Source organism: Ctenopharyngodon idella, chromosome 11 (genome assembly GCF_019924925.1).
Source record: "Ctenopharyngodon idella isolate HZGC_01 chromosome 11, HZGC01, whole genome shotgun sequence".
Classification (NCBI taxonomy): domain Eukaryota; kingdom Metazoa; phylum Chordata; class Actinopteri; order Cypriniformes; family Xenocyprididae; genus Ctenopharyngodon; species Ctenopharyngodon idella.
Window position 1 is genome coordinate 13,190,514 of NC_067230.1, and position 24,127 is coordinate 13,214,640.

General features: G+C 39.4%; 1 protein-coding gene across 1 annotated transcript; it reads right to left on the minus strand.

The window, feature by feature from the left end:
• Positions 1-4,331: 4,331 nt before the first annotated feature.
• On the minus strand, positions 4,332-23,370 carry hipk1b (homeodomain interacting protein kinase 1b). The gene is given in 17 exon segments (XM_051912476.1): positions 4,332-5,831; positions 6,476-6,606; positions 6,717-6,928; positions 8,373-8,516; positions 8,765-8,917; positions 10,650-10,810; positions 12,271-12,405; positions 12,670-12,788; positions 14,698-15,035; positions 15,119-15,303; positions 15,387-15,473; positions 15,589-15,708; positions 17,385-17,508; positions 17,654-18,027; positions 19,184-19,453; positions 19,455-19,873; positions 23,089-23,370. Coding segments are annotated over 16 exon segments (3,366 nt in total). The 5' UTR covers positions 19,872-19,873; positions 23,089-23,370; the 3' UTR covers positions 4,332-5,435.
• Between the last annotated feature and the right edge of the window lie 757 nt (positions 23,371-24,127).

The following is a 24,127-nucleotide window of genomic DNA, read 5'->3' on the forward strand; positions in this document are numbered from 1 at the left end:
ACAGCTAAAATAATGATTTCTCAAAGTACTGCAGCATCTTCTGTCACCAAGGTAGTTCTCCAGTTTTTACCACCATGAAGAAATGAAAACAAAACAGCAGCTGATTATAAAAATATATGCTGATAGAGGCAATCAATTATAGTGAAATATAACAACTTAAAAAGCACTATGAATGATAAAGTAATTAATGGCTATATGGAAACAAATATGTATGTACCTGTATGTATGTAGAAATATGTAACAGAAAACACCTTTAAAACGACATTATTAAAACAATAGTTTTGCAAACCAGGAGATGCAAGGCTGCCATCGGAAAAGATATAGGTTTTAACGGGTGTTATGTGCTTCTCCCACAAACAAAGAGAGAAGCACTTGATATAGAAGGATAAATATTGATTAATAAACCACTCAAAGGATGTACATTGAAGTGGCAGTGGATTAAAGAACCCGTCCTCCCACCCCAGTGCACAATCTAGTCAAAAGCTGCTCATTTTTATTTAATTTATTTTACAGGCATCATACATTTTATTCAGAGTTTGGTTGTTCTCGGCCTTCATCTGTTGACTGTTGTAAGTTGATGAAATTTCTGAATCGAGGAAAATTATAACAAGAAAAAAAAGTTATTGACCAAAGCAGTTGTGAAAAAAACATCAGCTTGAGTGTTGCATTAAAAAAAAACTCAATATCTTTATGCAGATTATGCAGAGTGCCATTTTGTACAAAACAAAAGCATTTCAAAACAAACTTCCTGGTTAAACATTAAAGTAGACCATGTGTGATCAATTGCAATTTTTATTTAATATTGACAAAATTATTCACAAATGATTTTTTTTCACTCAAAAACAGGTGCATAAGCTCAGATCAACGAGCCCTAGTTCGAAAAAGAAATATAAAACCATAAGGTCATAATTGAAAGAAAACAAGTTTTGAATCAAATATTTGGTGATAATATAGCGTGATGAGTGATTTATAAGATATTTTCTGTAGGCTGGTCATTTTTGAGTTTAACAAGGTGAAAAAAATAATCAAAAAAATGTTGTTATAGTCTGTGTGAACAAAGTCAGTAAGTTTCAGTCCAATGCAATAACATTAACTAGTATATTTGGGTAAAAGAAAATTCTCTTCGGGTCAAAATGACCCGAACAAAACATGAGGGTTAAAATGGAGGGCGCGAGGATCTGTCCATCTAAACTTTCCTCGTCCACTTCACGAAGTGGAATGCACTTCAAAATGGCGGCAGGGATTAGTATTTAGCCGAGGGGAAGCGCTTAGGGAAGTTCGCGAGTGCGTGTCTAAAACTGGAGTAGAACGCAGCCACGGGTGTATCCTTCCCTCGCATCCTAATGGGGTGGAGCTAAGACGCGGGGAAAGGAAACGAGGATGCACAAATCACATGCACAGACACTGGCCCTGTCCCAAATGGCACCCTAAACACTCACGGTCTTCCTACGAGTCCGCACTTTCGTGACGTAACGTCGCTTTGACTGTCGGGAAGAAGTCTGCTGCGGAGCTCGCACCAGTGCGGGTTTAGCAAAAGTGCGCATCGAGGGCGCATATCGGCCGCAAAGGGGGCGCTCGCGAGCACCCTTCTGAAGCCTAAAATTGACAAATGGGACACCCTATGGTCTCGTGGACTTAACGGACACGCGCACGTGGCAGCAATTGTAAGTCTACAAGACCGAAAGTGCATAGAAGTGTGCCATTTGGGACAGGGCCACTGAGTGCGCTGGAAGGGCTGTCGCTTTTGCATAGTTTGTGCTTGCTGTTTAATAAGCAAACTGACAGCTCCAGTAGTAATGAAAAAAAATATATATTTTGAGCTCTTTCATGAAAACTAGCATATATAAACCTTTAAACAATTTAATAATTAAGTAAAAATGAATTTATACCTGCATAGACGGGTTTCTTGTATACAAACAATACTGGATGCGCGCGCATTCAGGGGGCAAAACCGCTAAGGAGTCTTATGCCAGGAAAATGCTTAACGTGGCTTAATGTACTAAGACAGTGATATTAACAGACCAAACTCAGTAAACATCATACTAATAAACCATATTATGCACAGAAAAGCAGTTGAGCCCAGAATATGAACACAATTCATTTAATTACACGTTGTGTTTTCCTGCCCTGGAAAAGCTTAACGTCGCTTAATGTAGCCTACTAATATTAAAAGATAGTGAAATTAAAAGATCTGTCTTAGTAAAGTAAGCCACGTTAAGCGTTTTAGAACGTCCCGTTATGGTGAGACAATTGCTCTCTGCCCCCTAGTTGCGTGCGCATCTCTGTGATGACGTTGCACGGAAACCCGTCTATGATATAGAGTACCTCAGAGATGACGTGTTTTTGTAGGCAAAACCCGGAAGCGAGTTAGCATTTTAGGACTTCCGGTTCCATCGCCCTGAAGTCTATGGGTTTTTTGAATGGGTTTTTGCTAAATCGCCTGAAATAAGGTCTGTGGTTAACAAAGCCTCTAAATATTTTCACGTTTTGATCTATGACATAAAACACACCAGTTATAACCCGCTTTGATTTTTTAAACCTTTATTGTGTCTTAAAAACGGCGGTTGCTAACAAATTGCTAAAAAGGACTACTTCCTTTGGCGGGGACTTTAGACGTCATCATGACAAACAGGACATTTGGACAGCATTTCTCATGAAAAAGTGGATAAGTATTCATACACAACGCAGATCATAATCAGAGAGCATGTTTTTAGATAAAGTTGTTTTCTAAATAAAGTTTGAGGAAGTTTGGTGGTGGTGACGTTGATCCGCGACCATGGAGTGCTGTAGTCCGTTTATAGCCTACTGTTAGCTTTTTATATCTGACGACTTTATTTAGGCTTCAAAATGTATAAGTGTTGTGTTAACTTGTAAAGATTATCTTGATAGACAAAACGTGTAAGTGTCATAACCCTTTGTTAAACACAGAGCTTATTTTTCATCCCTGAGGTACTCTATTACACTATAGCCACATTGGGAAGTGGATGGATGGAATATTCAACTGCTGGCGCCATTTTCTGGTCAGACATGGGAATTTATTTGGACTCTCACAGTGCATTATGGGTAATTTGTCCATTATGGTTTCGGACACCAGTACAAATGGCTGTTCCCTCAAATAGTTTCCTATTTAATGTAATAGGGGGCGAATTCGGACACAGCCAGTGTGTCATCATGTGCATGCATATTACGTGTTTGGTCCGTAGTGTTTCTTTACAAAGTGACATCGCCAACTACTGGCCTGGCATGAATGGCACAGCACTTTTAACTGTTTTCGCGGATCCGTGTGAATGGGGATGACAAAGCTGTTGTCTGTACACAAAAAGCGCAAATAAAAATACTTTTCCATTTTTAGTACATTGTATTGCATAAACGTACCCTAAATCTAACAAGATTTTTTGACAGTGATTACACAGGCTAACAACTGAAAAAAAAAGTTCCCAGAAAACAAACACTAAAATTAAAAGCTTGAAGGGAACCTATGATGCCCCTTTTACAAGTTGTAGTATAAGTCTCTGGTGTCCCCAGAATATGTCTGTGAAATTTCAGCTCAAAATACCCCACAGATCATTTATTATAGCTTGTCAAATTTGCCCCTATTTGGGTGTGAGCAAAAACACGCAGTTTTTGTGTGTCCCTTTAAATGCAAATGAGCTGCTGCTCCTGGCCCGCTTTCCAGAAGAGGGTGGAGCTTTAACAGCTTGCGCTTCAGTTGCTCAACAACAACAAAGCTGGAGAATCTCACGCAGCCAAAATGAGGATTGTCAGTAACGGTGTTCAGCCTTACATTGTTCAAACCGGAGTCGACACTGATGGAGAGACTCAGGAAGAAGTTACAACTTTTAGAATGAAACTGGATGTTTCTGAATGGTTAGTAGATAAATTTATGTAGTTGCTGTGAAGTTGATTCAACTCATCGACTAGCATGTGTCATCATGTTAATCTTTTGTGCAAATCCAGCACTGAATTGACCCTCGTTTGTGAAGCAGTCCGGTGTAAAATGACGGCATGGTAACAACACTCTACTACAACAACTCTTCCTCTTCTCTAAAGCAGCCCAACATGACCTCACCCCCTTTGTTGTGTGTTCTCGGGGGCAGGGTTTATGTAAATTTTAGGGTTAGTGATGTCATTAACACAGGAAGAAGCTCGTTGTAGTCCCTACCAGCCGTTTGTTGTAGTCCTTAAACAGAATTCTTTAAAAGAAAATATCTCCCTTTGAATTGAACTTTGCAGATGTTGTTTATGCTCGAACAGCAACATTACACTAACTAAAGTTAATAAAGTGAAATCATAATCAACCAGTCCTTTAAAAATGCAAGCAGATACAAAACTGATTTGATGTTTGTTTATTTGATGGCATTACAATGGAGGTGTTTTTTTTCTGTCATTGTTTGACATTACAAAATGGTGTACAGTACTTTCTTAGTTGATGCTAAATGTTCTCCACTCAAAAACACAGCCAAACATGTTCGAGAGAATGTCAAGGCACGTCATGTTATTGAGACCAGAACAAAGAGGACCGTAAAGGTCAGTCACAGTGTCATTTTGAGCAGAATTTCAAGGATCACATTAACTGTCTGTCACTAAGACCACAAACAGAGATTAAGGGTCAGCAAAATTTTTGGTGTACTCTAGTTTGAAAAGCAGAATACTCAAACGCTGCAAAAAAAAACACACGTAATGTCAGAAAATCACTCGTCGTTGTGTGATTATGGTTTCCAAAGTAGCATCACATTTTCATTGGCTTTGACATCCCATGTCTTCTGCTAAATATCCTAACCTTGTTTTCTCCAGGGAGAATTCATGAGCATTGACACGATTAAAGAATTTTAGCATAAAACAAAAAAAACAAAAAAAAAAAAAAACAAAAAAAAAAAAAACAGGAAGTTGATGTTACTCCTTATCCAATGATATTCCTCACAACATACACTATGATTCTACAAGGACTTTGATTTGAATAACATAAAGAGCTAACTTAAATAATACGACCAGGGCACATACATTTTTTTTCCCCTTTCCATCCACTTGTTGACCTAACAGTAAAGTGGTTGAGAACCAGTCAGCTTCACAATCAAACATAATTTAAAAGAGATCCTACGACAACAAAAACACGACACAATCAAAATGGAGTATAAAACAAGTCAAGGATTAGTGTAAGGATTTTAGTTGAACAGACAATATTACGGCATCACGATCCCCGTTCCTTTATGTCAGCATTATTCCGCTATTGCTTGCGAATTAAAAACACATCAGCGTTCCTTGAGCTAAGAAAATAAACTTACCTAACCAGACACTGGATTTCTCCGTGAACAAATGCAAATATTATATTTCTAAATATTAACAACGTTCTAAAACATAAATAGGATAGATAAAAACAGTTGCAGCAGTTGACGGCAGGTCTGTCGGTCGTAAAAAGATGACGTGGTCTGTGCGTCTCATATGTAGGGGTACTGAGGGACCCTCCGGGGGCTGAGCTGATAGCTGTTGTACGCCCCGCTTCCTCTAGTGGTGCTGGTGCTCGTGGTTACATAAGGATGGGCAGGGTAATGTTGCTGGTAGTGGGCGGAGAGTCTGTGAACCACACCCCCAATGGAGTCCTTTGGGATAAGACTGGCTGCATAGTGACTAGTGGGCGGGACATGAATGGAGGGGGAGGAGCCCTGGACGAGCAGGTGCTCCATGTGGGATGCGGGGGTGGGGTAGGTGTACAGGCTGGGGGTGCTGGTGAACGAGGGGGCCTCCTGGAGACAGTAATGAGCGGAGGCTGGAGGGTACGTGTGCTGTCGACGCAGGGAGCCACCAGATGGTCCTTGGGATGAGGAGACAGTGGTCTGGAAAAAGGAAAAAAGGAAATTGAAGCACACATTCTTTACCATACATTAGGCAGCTAGATTTAACCAATCGGCGAGATTTGATGCTTGCAGTCGGAGAAGGAGACGTGTAGTCGGACATTTTCTGCTTTTCACAGTGTTTGCGTACTTTATCACCGGTGAAGTGGATTAGATGCGGTATTTGTCAAACACACAGACATTTCAGACGTTTTCATGAAGCAAACGCTTTTTATTCAGTACTTTATGTACTGCTTAATACATGTGCTTGTATGTACAAAAATAAAAGTTCAACATTAGCCTATTTTATTTGTCATCATTTACTCCCCCTCAAGTTTTTCCAAATGAATTATGAATTTCTTTGTTCTGCTGAACACAAAGGAAGCTTACATCTGTCATACAGTGATATTATTTGGAAAATGTTTGTAACCAAACAGATCTCACGCCCCATTGACTACCATAGTAGGGGAAAAAAAGCAGTCAATGGGGGGCGAGATCTGCTCGGTTACAAACATTCTTCCAGATATCTTTCTTTGTGCACAGCAGAAATTGTGAGACCAGTGACGATTCACACCCCTAGCGTCGGCGATTAAGTTTCTAACTGGCATGCACTGCTTGCTGAGTTGAGCATTGAGAGATGTGGTCACCTGACTGAGGTTAAGTGGTTGAGATCTGCTGGGCTCCTGTTGGGGGTCAGTGACGCTCTCTCCTGAGCTGCTCGGCTGCCTTGTGGCGGCGACGGCCCTCTTAGGCTTCATGTAGTAATTCTGAGCAAGACCTAAAACAAACACAGCCAATGTAGTTATTTAAAATAAATAAATAAAAGTACACCAAATAGCTGTTGACCAAGCTACACTGAATAAAAATGCAACCAAAGTTGATACTCACCTACAGCAGGTGGGATTTTGGCTGATATTGAGCTTTCCACAGGCTGCGCTTTCACAGATGGAGCCACCACTGCCAGGGATTTGGACAGTCGTGAGGACTGGACACCCACATGACTGTTCTGGGGCTTGGGAGTTAGAGGACTGGCGGTGGAGGAGTCAGAATCATGAACGGTTAGACAGCTGATCACATTAGTCCTGTGGCTGGGGCCAAAGCTGTCAAATAAAAAAAAAAATAAATAAAAAAAATACTGTTTATTAAAAAAAAAAAATCTATGGAATTTCACATGGATTAAAGGAATAAAATGAATGTGGAAAAACAAGCACTACATTCTTACTGTTAACATTTATCACATTCTGCAAAGATTTTAAACACTTCAGTGTGCTTTACTGAAGTTAGATTGAGCTACTTTGATTGTGAAAGGAGGTATCAGAAATTGTCAGAATGTAATTTATCGTGTAACGTATTAAATGCTTACAAAACGGTTAGGTCCTGTCCTTGATTCTGATTGGTCAATAGCCGTGTTTTATTCACGATAAAACACGGCTATGACCGCTTCACCCAACGGTTCTGTGTATCACTACACAATACCCTTATCAACCACTCTTAGCAACGTAAACTGTTCTCAATTGATATTGTTCATTGAAGCTTACTGTATTATGTAGAAGAGTATTGTGAGAAAGAGATTGAGTGAGCAAGTTTATTACCTGCATTCAGATTTGGCATTTTCCTTCAGGTCAGTCCAATGTTCATAATTAAACATCTGTTTAAATGTCCGATGTATTATCTTGTCCTTTTAACAGTTAAGGGGTTTTCCCGTGACTGACAGCGCTAGTCAAAGCATTTGTCAGTTGCGTCTTGTTCCGTGTTCACAACAATTCAGTCTTTTCAATGTAAAAGTCTTCGCTACTGACTGACACACTCATAAAGACAGTCTTTGCCACCATCTAATGGCATAATAATGTAACTTCTGTTGCTGTTCACGGTCAGGGAATATTTTTTCCGGCGGAAGGAAGGCTTTTAGTGAAAGTTTACTTCATGAAAGTTGCATTGTTACATATTTTTGGCTTTAATATTTGTATTGTGTGGTAACCATTTTATAAAAGCAATAAGGTACTCGAGGCTAGTGCTGCATCGTGAATAAGTCACGGCTAAAGGGGTTGCAGGCACGATACAGCACAGCCTCTCGTACCTTATTGCTTACATACACTACTGTTCAAAAGAATAGAGTTGATTTTGTAATGTTTTTTTAAAATGAAGTCTCTTCTGCTCACAAAGGCTGCATTTATTTTGATCAAAAACACTAAAACAGTAATACTACTGTGAATTACAATTTTAAATAACTTTTCTATTATAATATATTTTAAAATGTTATTTATTCCTGTTATGGCAAAGCTGAATTACTCTTCAGTGTCATGTGATCCTTCAGAAATCATTCTAATATGCTGATTTGCTGCTCAAGAAACCTCTTTTATTATCATTAATGTTGACAACAGCTTAATACTGATGTGATATTTTTTCCAAAATTCTTTCAATAGAAAAGTAAAAAAAATAGCATTTATTTAAAACAGAAATCTTTCGTAGCATTATAAATGTCTTTACAATCAACTTTCCATCAATTTAATGTGTCCTTGCTGAATAAAACTATAGTGACCTCACCTAGCGGGGTAGAACTTCCTTTCGTCCTCATCGTCAGAGTCACTGTGTATGGTGATGACACTGACAGCAGGGCTTGGGGTGTCAGAGATAATGATGGGCTGAGTGAGAATAGCACTGTACGACTGAGAGCTCACCAGAGCACTACTGTGAATACAGAAACAGTCAGACGGTAAATTAAAGATCTCCCCATATACAGTGGACACTTACACTAGTGCAAGGACATACATTACATGGTTTATCAAATCATGTTTCATTTTTTTTCTCTTCTAAATATAACACAAGCTTTACAAGCAATATGACAGTTCAAAATGACAACAAAAATTACTGTTAATGTCACTTTTTTTTTGAAAACTATTGAAATATCTGAGTGTCAAAAGTAAATGGCCCAATACCTGCTGCCAGTGTCACAACAGATCCTGCTCCTCTTGTTCTGTGACCGCGTGACTGTAGAGGTTCCTCGACTGAGGGATTGAGTGGAATTGAGGCCGCCAAGGATGTGTGGATTCTGCTGGACAACACCATTGTGCTGACCGCTCTGAGACGCTCTGCAGGACACAACCAACCAATCAGTATTAACCCTCACACATGTATGTTTTATAAACTCTATCTGGGCCCCCAGTGTGAGTTTAAGGCGACCGTTATTTTAGAACGTATTGCCTTATTTCAATGGCGACACGTCATGCCTGTCACGTGACACACCGCAGCCACAATAGCACTGTATGACTGATGTATCGCTTTTACTTCCTTTATGCAAAATATCCACAAACTTGTTAACTATGTCATGAACTATCTGATATTATAAAACGGTTAGTTCCTGTCCTTGATTCTGATTGGTCAATAGCTGTGTTTTATTCACGATAAAACACGGCTATGACCGCTTCACCCAACGGTTCTGTGTATCACTACACAACACCCTTAGCAACCACTCTTAGCAACATAAACATAAGTTTGTTCTCATTGATATTGTTCATTGAAGCTTACTGTATTATGTAGAAGAGTATTGTGAGAAAGATCAAGTGAACGAGTTTATTACCTGCATTCAGATTTAGCATTTTCCTTCAGGTCAGTCCTATGTTCATAATAATAAAAATCTGTTTAAATATCCGATGTATTATCTTGTCCTTTTAAGAGTTAAGGGGTTTTCCCGTGACTGACAGCGCTAGTCAAAGCATTTATCAGTTGCGTCTTGTTCCGTGTTCACAACAATTCAGTCTTTTCAATGTAAAAGTCTTTGCTATTGACTGACTCACTCATAAAGACAGTCTTTGCTGCCATCTAATGGCGTAATAATGTAACTTCTGTTGCTGTTCACGGTCAGGGACTATTTTTTCCAGCAGAAGGAAGGCTTTTAGGAAGAGTTTACTTCATGAAAGTTGCACCGTTACATATTTTTGGCTTTAATATTTGTATTGTGTGGTAACTGTTTTATAAAAGCAATATGTACTCAAGGCTAGTGCTGTATCGTGAATAAGTCACAGTTGAAGAGGTTGCAGGAACTCCGCTTTGTGTCGTGCCTAACAACGCCCCTTCAGCCGTGACTTCACGATACAGCACAGCCTCTCGTACCTTATTGCTTACTTACGATTCTCAATATGTGTAAATGAATATATGTTTTATTGTTTAAACATCTTTGCAATGATCTTATTAGTCGATCTATAACATGTGATGGGCGCTGCTACGTTAGTTTGTGCAACAATTTAGATAATCGTATCTGTCAGATTTACAACGCATAAATTCATTCACTGCTCCTGAAATATATGAAAGTAAATGGCCGTTGAACTGGAAGAAGAATATAGTCAACGTTCTGACAAGTCTATTAAAAAAATATTTAATTCCGTTTCAATGAATGATTCAATGACTCAAAGATTTCACTTGTATCCTTGTTTTTGAACATATCTTCAAAGAACGATTCAATGACAAATACATTTTTTAAATTCACCACCTACTGGTGTAACAGCGTAATTGACAATCTTTATTTGAAGTGTCATTTTTATCACTACAGTAGACAGTAGGTCTTTATCCAAACTATAAACTTTTATGCCCAGTACTTCTGTGATAATCTGAATTATTCTAACAGAAATATGTGGTTGAAAAGACTGTTTGTGAAGCGGTTTCATACCTATACATGACAACTGCTCTCTCTGGCTTTTGTATTTGTCAAAGGTTTAATAGCTGAATCACTCATTAAGGAATAAGATTGCGTGGGTTTTTGAATTGAGATTATGAACTTGTGAACTTAACAATTGATTATGAACTTAATTGATTGTGTAGCTCTACCTCCAGCTTGATGTTTGCTGTGTAGAGTTCTCGGACAGTAGGGCCTCCAGAGGTGATTCGGTCACTACAGGCTGGTGGCTGGAGTTGTGGATGGTCATGCCAGGCACCTGCTGCCATGCAGAGGGTATGAGGATCTGCTGGGTACCCGCTGGCCAGGTCTGCTAAAGGATCACAAAATATCTGGCTAAGTGACACCAACACTTTAAGCTTTTTTTTTTTTTTTTTTTTTTTTTTTTAAAACAAGTCATAGCATACCACTGATTTTCAATCAAATTTAAAAACATGTTTCAATGGCAAATGAATAGAGGGTAAAACAGCTACGACCAAACCTACACCACACAATGAGTGACTCTGATGCATATATGGCCATTTAAATCTGAATTTATACATCATTTGTGTCATGCTAGAATGGTGAAGAACCTCATCTAACATGCTGATGAAACACGCAGTGTGGCATCACTGCACACAATTAAAGTGAACGCCCCAATAAACAAATGAATGAAAGAAAGAAATAATCAATGCACAAAAATTCTGCAACTCTCTCCCGGAGAATAAGGCAGCTTTAGATGTAGCACAGCCATTTCATATGATTTTAAAAGCCAAGACAAGCACAGCATGCAACGATCATACACAAGCGTTAAAAATTAAGATGGGGGTGAAAGACAGTAGTCCGGCAACCTGTTGGGAAGAATCGTGGCTGTTAAATAGTCAGAAAACAATGAGTGTTTCCACAGAGCAAAACTGGCCAAAAGATCTGCCATGCTGGTACGGGCAGCACTAGAGTACCTGCGGACAGACATGGCTATGAGAGGGAGAGGAACATGGCTGCAAATGTTTTTGAGCTGTAGACAAGGTCAGTTTCCTCCCCTGAGAGAAGACGGAGGGCCAAACAGACGGTGGGGCTGGGGAAGGAGGGGTGGGAGGGTCAGAGAAGGAACATACATCACACAACAAGAAGCTGCAAGCAAAGCACAGAAGAGTCAGCACATGCCTCCCCATGCCTGTAGCAGACCTGCACTGAGAAAGAATGATGCAGGAGGGACTGAGAGGGAAGAGAAAGGGGGAATGCTCAGAAAGAAAGATTAGAAATACAGAAATGATTAGAAAGAAAAATAACAATTTAGAAATAAATGCAGACATCAGGAGAAGATTAAAAAAGGCAATCAGAAAGACAAGGAAAAAAGAAGAACATTTGGGGGAAACAAATAATCAAAGGGAGATCAGATAAAAAAAAAAAAAATAAGGTAAGTAAAGATCAGCAAGAGATCACAGAGGGTCCAGAATGATCAAAGAGAGAGAGAGAGAGAGAGAGAGATCAGAAAAAAAGGATCAAAGAGAGACTGGAAAACAGATTAGAAAAAAACAAACAAAAAAAAAAAAACAGTAAAGATCAGTAAAGATCAACAAGAGATCACAGAGGGTCCAGAATTACCAAGGAGAGATCAGAAAAAGAAGAGAGAAAGGATATCAGTAACAATGAAAGAAAGAAGGGTAAGATCAAAGAGTGTTCGGAAAGACGTACAGAGAGACCAGAAAGAAAGATGAATTTAAGGAGGATTTTAGAAAGAGGGGCAATGAGAAGTGATGTTAGTGGTAGAGCGCTGGGTGGGTCTCTCTTTACCAGCACTGTGGCTGTCTGCTCCAGTAGGGCAGGCCTTCCTGCCCCACAGCCCAGTGCCAGGGGCAGCGGGTACTGGGATGCCACTCCCGCTGTGTGGGGGTGCAGTGTGGCCACCATCAGAGGCGTACAGGAGCCCTACGGAGGAGGGGCACCATGGAGGGAAAGGGGCAAAAAGCATGGAAAGATTAGACAAAAGGTCAGACTCAGGTCAAGGGTACAAGGCTGTGATCTCACGTGCCATTTACCGGCACTTGCCAGAAGAGGAACGGGTGTCCATGCAGACTTTAAGAAAGGATGTTTCCTCTCCAACTGGATTCATTTGCAGTTGCAGTGATGAGTTAGATATTATGCCAGAGTTAGATGTTATACACAGAGAGACAGATGTGCTGCATATCTTACCTGTGTCAGCATGCTGGGCTGAATCTGAAGGGGTTGCGTGGACTGGTTCTGCTGGACAACAGGAACACTGTTATCCATCCTGACAGGATAGCTAGAGGTTTTACTAGAAGATGGAAGCCCTTCAGGAAAAATAAATGAGCATCTTAGTGTTTGGGACCATTTCAACAAATAAATGTAAAAAAAAAAAAAAAAGGCATTTTAATTTTGCAATGTGACGTCTCTGAGGGCGTATTCACACAGTTCCCAGCTGGCCAAAATACCATCATATGCAGGCTATGCACGCACAACAAGAGCATTTATCTCAGCACACAGCATTGTTTTGGATGTTCAGTAAGTTCCGTCTCAAAATAGGCAATACGTCATAAAATCCGACCAATCAGGTTGTGAATGTATCCCTATGCCTTTAGGTTCGGTGATGAATTTGGCAATCTGAACACTAATCGGACCAGGACTAAATTTTTTTATTTTTTTTTGGTCTGGACCAAACAAACCGAACTACAAGTGTGAACGCACCCTGAGACAGGATATTCAACAAGAAAAAGATTAAACAATGCTTTAGCTAGATCTAATGGGCTGCATCCAAATGCTGAAAATGCTGTCTCTGCAGGCAGAATACGGAAGAAGGCAACAAAGCATGTCCAAATCCAATGATTGTATCACATCCTAATGAGATACCTTCATCTGATCGATGTTTGAAGGCAGCATAGACGTATCCTTTACTGCCTATGATATCTCATAATCCTGTGTGTTTAATTCTCACTGTAAAACCTAGCAGTTGTGCTAACTAACCCTTTTTAGTTAACTTTACTTAATGTCCAAGAATTTGTTGAACTTGAAACAATTTAGTAATTGCTATGCCTTTATGCTATGCCTTTATTACTCTGAAAACCCAAGTTAAAATGATTTAACTGGTTTGAATACCATTTTGTCAAGCAAAAAATAAATAAAATAAATCATGCGAGGCAAAAGGTTTTTGAGGCGGGGCAATTCTTAATAGACTTTTCACTCATTTCCTCCACATCTTTAAGTTGCATTCGCTTATTTTTCAAAATGATCGTGAATGTTGAATTATCAATACAACTAAAAATTTTGGGAGAACGTCATAAGCTGACTTCATAAATTCATGTTGATTCCTAAACTTTTTCTCACCAATTTAGCGATTAGTGTTCCCTTTGGTTGTGCGCTTGGAACTTCATTTATATTATCATAACTCTCTTCCAACCGATGCAACAAGAAGATACAGTTTTAAAACATGGGCTAATTTGGCACTAAATCAACAACTAATCTAGACTTTTATGTAGAATTTGTATCACTAACACATCCTCTCTAGTTGAGCCAGTACCTTGCAATCGACCTTGTTCGAGTCACACACAGACATCAACATTCAGCATGCAAAACAACAATGGTAAGAGTAGTTTTTTTTTTTTTAATAAGACCATTACAATTTTATTTGCTGTTGTTGTTGGGGTAATGCTGACACAAGACAGCAAATAAAATTGTAAAATAAAGCCAAAAATAGTAAAAGCAATTAATTTATTCATGATCACAGATAGAATTAAGTTGACAAAACTTAAATGATTTAAGTAAATGCGACTCAAAACAAGTAAAGAACAACTTGATACAATTAAGTTAGGCTTACTTAATTCAATTAAGGCAATGAGTTTGCACAATTGAATTAAGTAAACTGAACATTTGTTTTTATGGTGTAGTTGAGCTAAAATATATAGATGGCATCTTAAAGATGAATTTGGTGGTCAGTTTGTGTTTTTTTGTTTGTTTAACTTTTGAATGTTTTTCTAGTAAGAAAGCAGCATTGCAGTTTTAAATATTCGCTTCGTTACAGACTCCCTCTATTTTATTGTAGATCATTCAACCGTTATGCTGCTTCAGAAGCCTGTTTAAAATCAGTTTCAGGAGGTACCTTTGTGCGCAAATGCTGCCTGCAAAGCCTGATAGGGCAAGGTCAGCTGCCTAAGCTTTCCATAGAATCTAGCTTAGACACCCATAATGCACCCTGCTCCAGCTCACCTTGGATAGTGGTCGGGGGGCAGACAATGAGGGTTTGCTGGAAAGGTTCAGTCTGAGCACACAGTTGTGTGGGGCGGGTCTGCATGGGGATGCTGGGTTGGGCCAGGCCTGGGATGTTTATGGTAGCCTGCTGGTAAAGGGCTGGCTGGTAGTTGAGGAGAGGAACAGCTCCACCAGCAGATGGAACCTGGCTGTGCTGATTAAGCTGGCTGCTGAAGGTCACAGTCAGGTTTCCTGCAGTTCCAGGAACAGCGTTAGCAGCAAACAGGGCCTTTCCACTGTCAAAGCTACTGTTCCTTCTCTTGCAGATATCCATGTTCTGGAAGCATGACTTCACACTGCAAAAATCATATGAGAATCAATTTAAAACATCTCTCAAAATGAACAAAAGCTAGTCAATGTCTTCTTCAAAAGGACGTACTGAGAACTGTGTGGGAAGTTCAGCAAGTGGCTCATGGTCACAAACGGATGTGCCAGGGTCTTTGTGGGCGTGATTCTTTTATCAGCGTCCAGTCTCAGCATCCTCTTCAGCAGGTCAATCAACTCCCGTCGGTCCGCCTTCTCTGCCAACATGTCCGTCCCTTCTAAATGAGTAGGCAGATTGACCTGGAAACCGATCAACAAAATAAGATTTAGTATAATACATCTAGTATTGATGCGTTCCATGCTAGACATGCATTTCTAATTACCTGCATCATGTCATCTAAACAATTAAAGATGTATTTTCTCGCTTCTTTGGACTTGATGCCCATTTCGGCCTCATGTTCAGATGGGGTCTGGAAAAATACAGAAATGTAAGCTTAGTTAAATATTAACCAAAGAGTAACCGTTCTGTCATTCAGCATTAGTTTTGTTTTAACCCCCCCAAAAAACAAAACAATGAGTACTCACTTTTAACCTCCACAGTGGATAGCTGGAGTCTGGTCCTCTGTTGAAGAAGCGGCTTGTCTTTGTGCCAGCACTCAAGAGATACTCTGGAGGCAATCCCTGTGTCTGAGAAATGTACCGAATCTGGAGAGGAAAAAAGGAAAGGTTAAGTCTAGCACAAAGTCTAGGGAAGATTTCAACATAAAGGACCCGAAAACCGATCAAGCAAACCATTTTGAAGGACATCTCAATTCTCTAATTGCACCACGAGGCACATATGAAACCTTGACGCACGTATGAATTCTCCTCCCCCTTCACATCTGTCACAATTTACCTCTGCGGTTTTAATAAACCATACATCTAGAGCCAGGAAATATGACCATATTAGCCCGGTTCTGTCAACACTGCATTGGCTCCCTATTAAACTAACACTGCATACATTTTAAATCTTGCTAATTACTTACAAAGCACTAAAGGGTTTATCTCCTCAATACTAGGAGACGTCTATTGCGATCTCAAAATTCTGGCCAGTTGATAATACCTAGAATATCAAAATTGACTGCTGGCGGTAGATCCTTTTCCTATTTAGCACCCAAACTCTGGAATAGTCTTCCTCGCCTCCTTCAGGAAGCAGACACACAGTTTAAATCTATAGACTAAAAACACATCTCTTTAACCTGGCATACACATAACACATTATCAATTTCTATTATTCAAATCAGTTAAATGATTAGGCTGCATAAATTAGGTCAACCAGAACCGGCAACACTTCCTGTAACACCCGATGTACTTGTTACATCGTAAGAAGAATGGCATCTACGCTAATATTAGTCTGTCTTCTCATCTTTATCCCGAGGTTACCATAGTCAGCCGGATCCGGTCCATATCCAGATCAGATCAGACACGACCACAACGCAGCCCTGAATGTCAGCAGAGACCGTGTGTACTAGACAATCCCCTGAGAAGGCCACGTTGACACGACAGCCATCAGCACAGATCCTCAGCAAAGACCACAAGAACCAGACAGGTCCTCCGTACAGACCCTATGGCCAACTTTGGCTCCATACCGGCGTGATGAATCTATCTTCAAGCAAAAGGAACTGGATGAATATTTGAATGCTACTGATCCTGATCTGAATTCTGACTTGTGATGCAGCCTGAATCATAATGACACCGTGTTTGTTTGTTGGACAGAGGAGAACTGGACCCCCAACTGAGCCTGGTTTCTCCATTCTGTCACCTGTTTGAGTTCCTTGCTGCTGTCACCTCTGGCTTGCTTAGTTTTGGACACTTAATATTCAACAATATTATTGATCTGACTGTACTGACTGTTTCTTGTTATTGTGAGTTTACGCAAAAGCATAATTTATAGTTTTGAATGATGTAATACTCTTATCTATATGACCAAAAATGTTGAGTTGTTTCTGCTTTTATCAGGGAAAAAAAAATGCAAGCGATTGCGCCGGCGTCTTCATGGCATACAGTAAGAGCGCTATGCTTTATCTTTCACACTCCGCACAAACATTTGGATATGCCCCTAATAACAGCGCACATTTATCTAGGTTAACGTATTTCCTGCCCGACATACGGCATTTACCACAAGGACCCGCCGTTAACGATCTGTCCCTTGTGGACTGCGTGACTTTGCCACTTCCTGTGGAGTTTTTTTCTCTGCGACTAACCGACTAATACAACTTTGGGCGACTAACATTTAGTCAACTATTAAGGAGCAGCCCTAGTTGAGGATTCATTTTTTTTCTAATAATAATAATAATAATAATAATAATAATAACAACAACAACAGTAACATAATGTGTGACCTGGTCATATTCTGAAGCTCCTGGATAGAGCGGCCAGCCCAGAAAGAGCTCTGCAATCACACAGCCCAGTGACCACATGTCAATGGCTTCACAGAATGGCAGACCCAGGATGATCTCGGGGGCTCTGAGAACAGAAAGAGGAAAAAAATACTTGTGTGAACCATTTCAATATCGTAATCTATGCATATAGGCTGTATTTCTCATCAATTAATTTAGGATTCCATCAGGTAATCTCTACTACAGGGATGCCTGATCATTAAACATCTCACCTGTAGTAACGAGACTGGAGGTAAGTCGAGCAGACGGCTTTGGAGACGTGGCTGGCTGATCCGAAGTCGATAACCTTTACCCTGTAGGGCTGTCTGATGGGGTCCACCAGCATGATGTTCTCAGGCTTCAGATCAGCGTGGATGAGACCCAGGCTCTTCAGCTTCATCAGGGCCGTGGCCACCTGCTGCAGGATGGGGCGGATGTGCCTCAGAGGCAGTGGGCTGAACTTACTGTGCTTCAGGAAGTCGTAAAGGTTCTGCTCCAGCATTTCAAACACCAAGCATGTGTGGCCCTTGTGTTGGAAACACTCGTAGGAGCGCACAAAGTTGAACTCGTCAGCGTTCTCCGCACTGAGCCGGTTTAAAATGCTCACCTAGAAGAGGATCAATGACAACTAAGTGTCCGCAATTAAGAAAAGGGGAAAACAATTTCTTAATTTAGTTTAAAACATTCTTAGAAATGTAATCTTTGTATTCTACAGCTGAAAAAAATAAAGTATAAATCGTATCACGTATAAATCAGCACTACATCTCTCGGACACACAGTGAGCTGTATGTAAAGTAGCATTTTCCAATGGGGGTACTGCCCCCTAGAGGGTGTTCGGAGAACATCAGGGGGCGCTGAAAGCAATATTTTTAAAAGGGGACATTTGTTTAAGGTGAGTTTACGTCAAAAATTTGAGCTGAAACTTGTAACTCTTTGCAAAAGAAAATAGGCTGCAACTTTCTGCAACGACAGCAAGTCCTTGGACATTTTAAAGAGAACGTTCAAAATGCATTTGTCCTGTTGTCAATAGCGAAAATGAGTTGGGTGACTTGCTGCATACAGTGCCTTTAATGACTTTTTTTGGACTTTTTTCAATTTTAGAGGAATTGGCTTTAAATGGAGGGACCGAAATCTGTCAGGTTTCATAAAAAAAAAAAATCTTTATTTGTGTTTGGAAGTTTTACAGGTCTGAAACGACGACATGAGGGTAAGCATTTACATTTTTGGGTGAATTATACCTTATAAATACAGTAAGCTGAGTCTTGGATAAAACTAACTATATTGCGAATCATATCATTTACATCAACGATATATCTCGTCACATTTTTATATTGCGATATCTCGATATAACAATGTATCGTTACACCCCTAGTAACTTCTATTAAAAAAATTTCTGAAATTTAAGGAAGAAAGGAAGGAAGGGATGAAGATGAACAAAGATCTGAAATGTACAGACTGGGAACTTAATCTCATTAGATAAAAAAAAAAAAAAAAAAAAAAAAAAAAAGTGGAAAAAAAATTCTCTTTTGGGGGCATTTTTATTGCGATACTCAGCATAATCGCAAAATGTTTAAAAATCGCAGTATTTTATTGTGGCTTAAGAATTGTGATATCATTGCATTGTGGGGACTCTGGTGTTTACCATCCTTACCAGGGTCTTTGCAGTAAAATTAGGCCAAAATGAAATCTTGATAAGCGATAGTAACAACCCAAGATTGCAAACAATAACCCACTACAGAAACACAGACACTATCATAACATACCTCGATCTGTCCCTGACGTGCATATGATGGATGGTTCTTTAGGATTTTGATGGCCACAATCTCATTAGTTCCTCTTTTCCAGCACTTGGCCACCTGCCCAAATGTGCCCCGACCGAGAAACTCAAGAACTTCGTAGCTGTTGGAGACGGAGCAGAGGATCTCGTGTTGGACCAGCTGGTAGTCCCCTTCACCGTTGGAGCTGCTGCTTTTGGTGGTGGGGGCCGAGTGGGGGATGGACTGGGCGGTGGTCCCTGCTCCTCCCGTACGTGCAGGAGAAGGCAGGAGCTGAGAGCTCCTCTAGAATCTGAACGCTGCCGCTACCACTTCCACCTCCTCCGGAACTCTCCACTTCCTCATTCTTCCTCTTCACACCGTACCTGTGCCCGCGGGAAGAGTGGGATTCCGATTGGTGGGTGTTGTGGGAGGTCCTGCGACTGGACCCACGTGGGAGGCTCCCGGTGCTGTCTGCAGCACGGACCACAACCTGGCCCCGGGACGCTGGGGGAAAGACCAGGCCGGAGGTGCCGAAAGGGAGGCCCGCTGCGGGGTTGAAGCTGTACTGGCCCACAGAACTATACGCTTCATTGGAAGCGTCCCAAGCACAGCTCTCCACCTTCATTTTTTTCACCCTGCAGAAGGCACTGGAAGACACAGATGGAGGGGAGAAAACCTGCAGCTGTGAAGCCATGCCTGCGAATATTGAATAAATAAGATTTGGCATTGTTGAAATTAGAAAGAACAAAAAAGCACTTTTAAATGGCAACACTGAGTGAACAGTTACAAACAATCTGTTAAATATTTATTATAAATATTGACACATCTAGCATTCACCTGAATAAATTAATGAATTAAATTAATTGAGACCTCAGAATGGTATCGAACCGATTTTCAGCTCTATCTAGTGAAATGTCAATACCATTAGATAGAAAATCTTACAGTGATGATTAGGGTTGTCAAACGTACCAGTACTTCGGTAATGAAAACTTAAAAATGTGACCAGTAGGGCTGGGACGATAAATTGATGCATCGCGAATCGAGAAATTATTCCGAATCCATTCTGAGATTTTTTTAATGCACTGCAAGTCTCTCTCTAATCAATTCTGAGCTTAGTTTTTAACAGCAGATGGCACTGCGTGCTTTAGAAACAGCCGTACTCTGCTTGCTTCCAATTCCTTACACACACCACTTGAACCTAAAACAATCATTCATAAAGTTCGAAAAGGTTTAAGTGAATTACAAGGGTGTTTTCAGTGGGCTGTTTACATTAATCTCGCGTCATAAAGCATTCTGAGGCGCAAGTACATTCTCAGACTCAGCCGAATGCACGAGCACTCTTCTTCATGAGCACTTGAGCTTGAGGTTAAAAAATATCCTAGAGTGCCATCTGCTGTTAAAAACTAAGCTCAGAATCGATTCGAGAGAGAATCGCAATGAATTCTGAAAATCAATCCACGAATCGCGATATAATAAACTCACTCAATTCATAATGTCAGTCGAGTGTTTGAAATAACATCCTTCTGTGAGATGATGTGGCTTCTTAGTTCTTACACAGAATAAGGCACACAATATATTTCATAGTATTGTATCTACATCGATTAGCATTGCATTATAAATATACTTTATCATGAAAAGAACTCACATAAACCATATATTGTCGTAGTCGTGCGTTTTAGTCATGTTTAATCAAAGCATTTCAGTCTTCTGTTTATTCAGCTACAGAGATAGTATGATGCCCACAGGGATTTCCTAGAATGACGAGATTATCTTACTTCCGCGGGGTATATTTGGAGTTTCTGTGCGAGAGCGCCCTCTGGCTTTCGGAAGGAGCAGCATTTCCTACTGATCACAGAGCCATGATTCACTGACAAGCTGTCAGTCTTTGCCAAATCGGGATTTCGGTTTCATTTCGATTAATCGTGCAGCCTTACGCTGAACTGAAGTGATTGACAGCTTTAGTGATTATAAAGGGAGCGCTCTTTGCACGCTTTCAGTTTATAACCTAAATACAATTTTAATAAAAGTTTTGTTTTTCATTCTGCTCAGTAAGTTGCAAAGTTTCTAGATTTACACTGTATTTAAATACACGATTGAATACAAAACTGACAGTGATATAACCATAGCAACAGACCAGACAAAACAATCTGATAGTGTGTCAAAATAGATGTTTGCATTTACAGTCTAAAGGCCTGTTCATATCAAGAACGATAACTATTAAGATAAATATAACAATAACTATTTTAGTGTCCACACCAGAGGACGATATTGTTCTGTTTATTCTAAGCGCGCTGCATTTTTGTCGTCTGCCACTTTAAAGGATGGATTCTGGATGGCTGTCAATGTTTTTATCGTTCATCAGCTGGAAAAAAAATCATTTTCAACGATATTGTTTCTCTGTGCCATTATAGTTATGGACTATTCTTTTAAATTTAGAACTATATTTATTGTCCTTGGTGTCAACGGGCCTTAAGACTTAAATGCACAGTCTTTCTTTTTCCTTCATTTTATTTCAAAATTTCCACTTGATATTTTTATAAATGTTTACATATAAACATTTGAAGGCTACATGTTTATATGCATTATTTACTTATAAGTATTACCATCATAAATAAACTCATTTAATTTAAATCAATAAATAATAAACTTATTTAATTTAATCAATTTTTTTTTTTTTTTTTTTTTTTCAAATAAATAAGATAAAAAAAAAAAAAAAAAAAAAAAAAAAAAAATTGCTACCGAAATTGGTACAGAGAACCATGAAATTTCACTGGTATGCAGACTACTGGAATTTTGGTACTGCGAAATCCTAGCGACGATCAAATATCCATATTTTAATATTAAATTCAGTAGTCATAATTTGTTTTTTTCTGGTGTTGCTGGTTACTACAAGGACATGCTTAAGATATAGGCCTACCTAAAAATTGCAAACAATTTCTTTATAATTTGTGACAGCAGGCATACAAAAAAAAAAAAAATGCACAAAAATACTATATAAAACAGTCTGCAACACTGTTAATCTTTTAGATTTCATAACATGATATGACAACTGGTAGGGACGTGCAACCTGTGCAAAAATGTGTAGGTTTTCCTTTCTTTATGAATCTATGTTTTTCGTTTCTCAAGTTTAATGTATATTTTTATTCAGTATTGAGCTGTTGTCTCAAAGATTAAATTTTTAAAAATTGGTAATTACTTGGCCGACCAAGAATCTGGACTGAGGGTCTCTCTCTGTCTGTCTGTATAGGCTGAAATGCCCTGACTCACACAAGCACATTTACAGGGAGCTACTGCAGGCAGAGGAGCATCGTATCTAAACATTTAAATCAAATAACATCAAAACAGAACCGAAATATCGAAGATTACCCACGAGCTGCACAGTTGCCAGTCATAAATCGTTTTATAATCGAGTTTTACAGTGATAATCAACCCGCTGTATGTTTACAACCACCAAACGACTCCACCCTTTTCCAGAAAACTGCGCTATTGTCGCGAAGCAAAAAGATAGAAAATACAAAATCAACCCTAAGACACTGCATTTGCTCCTTAATATGTCAACATTAATATCGCAGTCGATGAATTTAGTGACATTGTTGCCGATATCCTCGAATCTGCAGACGATGTAAGTTTGCTACATTTTATCATCTGTCGGCTGATAAGCAATCAATCGTTTACGTTTGTGTTACAAAATTACATATCAAATGCAAAACTAAAATTAAAGTGCCACAATAACTCACAATAAATGAAAAAAAAAAAAAAAAAATTCATTGGGAAAATGACCAGAGCTCAGCAAATCCAATCCCCTTCACAAAAGCACGTTCAAACGCATTAAATGTCAACATTAGTGTCATTAAAAGACACTCTGCGGATATATATACACATATTATGGATGCGTATTGCTATATTAATACCTGAGCGTGTTGTTGATCCTTGTGTCTGGGACAGAGGAGAGCTTTAAATCCCTCGGATCTGGATTCTAGGCCTTCATTGTTACAAAGCTCCTCCGGCCCAACAGTTAACTCGAAAATATACAGCGATCGGTATAAAAATACAGCTCCATCAGTCACTGTCAAGCGTGACCGATGCCACTGCTCATAAAATCGTCGATTTCTGTCCTTGTACTAAAAATAAACCTGATTAAAATCCAGGCAGAAAGAGGCTGTTGTGCTCCCCGGAACATCCAAAGCCTGATTATCAGCTGCTTCAGTCAGGCTTCCTGTCCATGGGCTTAGGACTGCGCATGCGCACACGGCTTCACACGTTTTGTAACACTCACTGAGATTAGCAATTGTGCAACTGTTGATGATGGGAAAATACCATGCCGCTGCTCAGCATGTTTCCCGTTTCTACTGGAAACACGTCATTGACGTACACGGATCATTTACGTCAACTGTAAATGGAAGGTATTAGAAAACTATATGTAATTTTTATAACGTATCATCAACGAAATGTACTATAATTTTGATATGTAATTGTGCAATAGACACTTGCGACGAAATTATTCAACCCCACAGAAACTGTAACAATTTACAAATGTAAGCTTTTCTAATCCAGATCCAGAGCTGTTAAAAAAAACATAGGATATATAACGCTTTAAGCATATTAAAAGTGTTAATGTCAATTTGTTATCTAACATTTTTGAGTTATTTTTTATTTTAGAAAACAGCTAAGTCATAGTTATTCAACCCCTATTCAACACTGCTGCTTGTAAAACACTTACTAGTATGGCAGGGTACAGAATTGTGTATTATAAGCCTTTATAACGACACTTAATTAGCTTTAGTTGTGATAAATTTAGCTTATACAAGACAAGAGCGCTCACACAGAAGCTAAGAGAATAAGTTTTTTATATTACATCAAAAAGGCTATGGCTTCAAGAACATTTTCAAGACACTAAACGTTCCTATAGAGTCACAGAGGACATCATCGTAAGTTTAAAATCTATACTAT